Raw genomic sequence first — 3545 nt, 5'->3', positions numbered from 1 at the left:
TCCTTGCGTCAATTACGCTGCCTCGGGGCCGACGGACTACACCCCCCCCCCCCACCTCATCGCGCGGTCGCCACCTCCTCCCCTTTGGCATGCATACGTGCTCATCTGCCCGCCAGCACTGCGGAAGATAGAGGGGGCCCCTCTGCGCCCTCTAAAGAAGCTTCTTACGCCCCCATGTAACCCTTTGCCCAAACCCCTCGCACCCTCGCTCGCCAGGCCTCTGTTTGCGACACATGCGGCAGCGCCACGCCGCCCGCCCCCACGGGGGCCCTCCTCACCCGTGGCGTCTCGCCATCATCGGCCGGGCGCCACCGCCGCCGCGGCCGGCGCCGCGCCTGCACGGCGGCCACGCGGCCGAATCAGCTGCTGCTTGCGGTCAAGAGCCGTGGGAGGGCCTCCAAAGGGGAGGTGGCAGCGGCGGGCTGCGCCTGTTCGAAGCGGTTTCGGGCCGCATGCTCAAGGCGCCCCCAGAACTTCTGGACGTGCCCGCCTCAAATTTCTGGATCAACCACTTCCTACTTGAGCCCTCGCCTCACCGCGCCGGCGGCCCGCTGGCGCGCCTGCTGGCCCGCCTGTCGCTGTTCGGTGGTGCTCGTGTGGCGCGCCCAGCGGCCGCCCCGCTGACGGCGGCCGCCGCGGCCGGCTTTGACGGCGTGTGCTTCGCCTTAGGCCCTGTCACGGGCAGCTGCCCAGAGGGCAGCTTTGCAGCACCTTATACGGACGCGCGTGACGCGCAAATTCACGCCAGCGGAGGCGGTGGCTGCAAGGTCTGGCTGTTCGAGCCGGCACGGGGGCTGCTGCACCGCTGCCGTCTCGAGGAGCCGCCGCCAAGTGACGCTGACGGCGACGCTGAGTCAGACCCGCTAGGTGGGGGCCCGCTCTGCGGCACCCCAGATGGAATCATGCCGCACACGCCAGATGCGAAATGTGGCGCCACAGCCGAAGGCTGCGCCGGCGCTGGCGCGGCCGGGCCGTCAGTGCTGCTGGACCGCACCCTCACAGAGCAGCAGCTACTGTCAGCGCCAGGCGGCGACGACGTGGCGCGCTCGCTCGCGTTCGGCGCCGCGGGCGAATGCTGCGCAGGAGGCGGCGGTGGCGGCGGCGGGGTGTGCCTTGTGAACAGAAGCACTGGCGAGGTGGTGGGGCCCCAGGGATTGACGCTGCACCAGTTGATCGGGGACCCCGCGGGCCGCGCCGCGCTCGAGGAATGGCGGCGCGCGACGGCAGCGCGGGCGCGGCGCTGGGGGCCGTTGGCCAGAAGATGGCGGTCGGGGTGAGGGCCACCCCGCAGCGCCAACGACCTCTTGATTGTGGGCCGCAGCTGCTCTCCAGCTGCCGTGCGGCGCGTCCCGAGAAGCTTCTGCTGGAGCTTCCGAGGGACGGCAGCAGCTGCAGAGTTTGCGGCCGTCGCGTGCGTCCAATCTGGCAGTTTGACGAGTTGGGGCAACCGCAGAACGGTGCAGCCCAACCGCTTGCATTGCCCGTGTATCCGATGGTGTTTTTCGTACAACGGCTGTACATCACGCTCGCCGGCGTCAGCTGCGTCCGCTGGATTCAGCGCCCGTTTTAGTCTGTGGCTCTGCCGCCGAGCTACACGGTCTGCTCCTCCGCACATGCGCTGCATGGTGCGGGCGGCGCACCAAGTTGGCCGTTGCGAATCCTGTTCCCAACCCAGCAGTCCACCGGACCGACACTTTGATACCACCTCGCGGCATCCTTTCTGGCAGGCCAGCAGGCACTCGCTGATGACCCCTGTTAGACACTCGTGCCATTTTTCGGGTGGCAGGCCATGCCACAGCCTGCCAAGAAACGCACTTCCAGAGGAACCTCCCAAGGGCTGTTTCACAGCACAAGGTTTGCGGCCGGCTACTTGCCCTGTCTCCTCCACGTTTTGCCGCTCCTCCTTACAAGTAGCACTGTGGCAGGGGCGCTGCAGATGCAGCGCAAGAATACAACGTCGTCAATGCAGCAGAACAGCAGCCCTACCTGGCCTTTCCAATGCGGAATGCGGGCAATGCGCGTGTCTGGTGCAGAGAGTGCACGGGCGAAGAAACCGGCGACGCGGAGTTGCAGGGGTCGAGCAACAGAGGGCTGTCGCGGCGGCGCAAGGGGAGTTGGGGTGACTGACGGGACGGCCTATGCAGTGCGGGGGGAAGCGATGGGGGTTCATGCTGGTCAAGTGGGCAGGCGCCTGTGCAAATGAGGGAGTGGATCCCCAGAGGGGGGTCGCTGTCTGATCGCTAGTCAAGTGGGCGGCGAAGCAGTCTGTCTCTCTGTAAGCAAGCGGGGCGCGGCCACGCAGCTCCGCGCCGCTTTTTCTTCTGGACGGCAGCCGCGGGCATATCGGAAGCAGTAAACAAGCAAGTGCTAATGGCAGTGCCAATGCTGGGCGGACGGGCTGGCGGTGCCGGAACGCGCAAGATTTGCAGCGGGGCGGCCGGCGCGGGGCGCGGCGCGGGGCGTCGCGCGCCCGCCTGCGCTCGTTTTGTTGAGGGGCGGAGGCAGCAGCACGCGGGAGCAGTGGCCCCGCCACAAAGCGTAGAGGCAAGGGGGCCTTATCGCCGGGGTCGTGTGCAGCCTCAGGCAACTCTTCCAACGAAGGCTTTTTAAGGTGCGTGCTCCTGGTCGTTTCTAGCTGCCTTCTTGTATGGAAAAAATACTGAGAGACGGGAGGCGGCGGCGGCACGCGTCGCCGCCGCAGGTGGTGGGTGGTCGGTGCAATTTGCAGTGTGCCGCGTTTTGCAAGTCGGCTGTGCGGGTCGGCGCGGGAGTCCCTTCCAAGGGGTCCGCCGCGGCAGGCAGCCGCGGCGCCCGAAAATTCGGATGTTGGTGCGCGCCGCCGGCAGCAAACCGCGCGCGTGGCGCGAGCGTGCGGGTAGGCCCGAATCGGGGTCCATGCGACGAGGCAGCCGGGCGGCCGCCCTGCTGCCGCCTGCCTGCAGCGGGCGTGCGGGACGGGTCGCCGCGGCGAGGCCGGATCACGCATCGAGGCAGCCGGGCAGGCGCCTGCAGATCTCGATAGCCTCAAGAAGGTAGTAATCCCCATACACCAGCCCACGGTCGATCGCGATCCCCAGCGGCCGCGCCGCCGTGCCGTGCTTGAGCATCGGCCCGCCCCGCGCGGCGCCCACGGCCGCGGCTCCGGCGCCAGAGCGCGGCGGCGGGGGGGCCGCGAGGAAGCGGCGGCCCGCGAGCGCGCGGATGGTGGAGGTCGCGGCGCAGAGGTATCGGCGGGCGCAGTCGGTGCCGGGCTGCAGCTCGGAGAGCGTGAGGAGGGCCATCGAGGCAACCGCGGCGGCGCTGGTGTCGGTCGGGCCCTCGAGCTGCGGCAATGCGCAGTGGGACGCAGGCAGGGGGCAGCGCGTTGGGGAGCAGGGGAGGGGGGGAAGGGTAGCAAGCAGGAAGGAAGGCCGCGCAAGGGAGCCGTGAGAGAAAGGGGGCTCGAGGAGGGTTGGCTGGTTGGCAGGGGAGGGGTGCAGGAGAAGCAGCCACTGCCCTGCCGCGTGCGGCGCCGCGCCCGCCCGCCGGAGCCGCGTCGCGACCTA

At 69.1% G+C, this 3545-nt stretch overlaps 2 protein-coding genes across 2 annotated transcripts; one reads left to right on the top strand and one right to left on the bottom strand.

The window, feature by feature from the left end:
* Positions 1-233: 233 nt before the first annotated feature.
* On the top strand, positions 234-1277 carry MNEG_14578 (hypothetical protein; the record flags this gene model as incomplete). Its single annotated transcript, XM_014036951.1, has 1 exon — positions 234-1277. One exon carries the CDS (start codon positions 234-236, stop codon positions 1275-1277), a length of 1044 nt encoding a protein of 347 aa, XP_013892405.1.
* Positions 1278-2978: 1701 nt separating this feature from the next.
* MNEG_14577 (hypothetical protein) lies at positions 2979-3323 on the bottom strand (the record flags this gene model as incomplete). The annotated part of the gene is made up of 1 exon (XM_014036950.1): positions 2979-3323. A coding segment is annotated over one exon (345 nt), but the record flags the coding sequence as incomplete, so codon positions are not given.
* Positions 3324-3545: the final 222 nt, after the last annotated feature.

This window comes from Monoraphidium neglectum (assembly GCF_000611645.1).
Source record: "Monoraphidium neglectum strain SAG 48.87 unplaced genomic scaffold scaffold04594, whole genome shotgun sequence".
Classification (NCBI taxonomy): Eukaryota; Viridiplantae; Chlorophyta; class Chlorophyceae; order Sphaeropleales; family Selenastraceae; genus Monoraphidium; species Monoraphidium neglectum.
The sequence above is the reverse complement of the archived record's forward strand: the minus strand, read 5'-3'. Positions and strand labels throughout refer to the sequence as shown.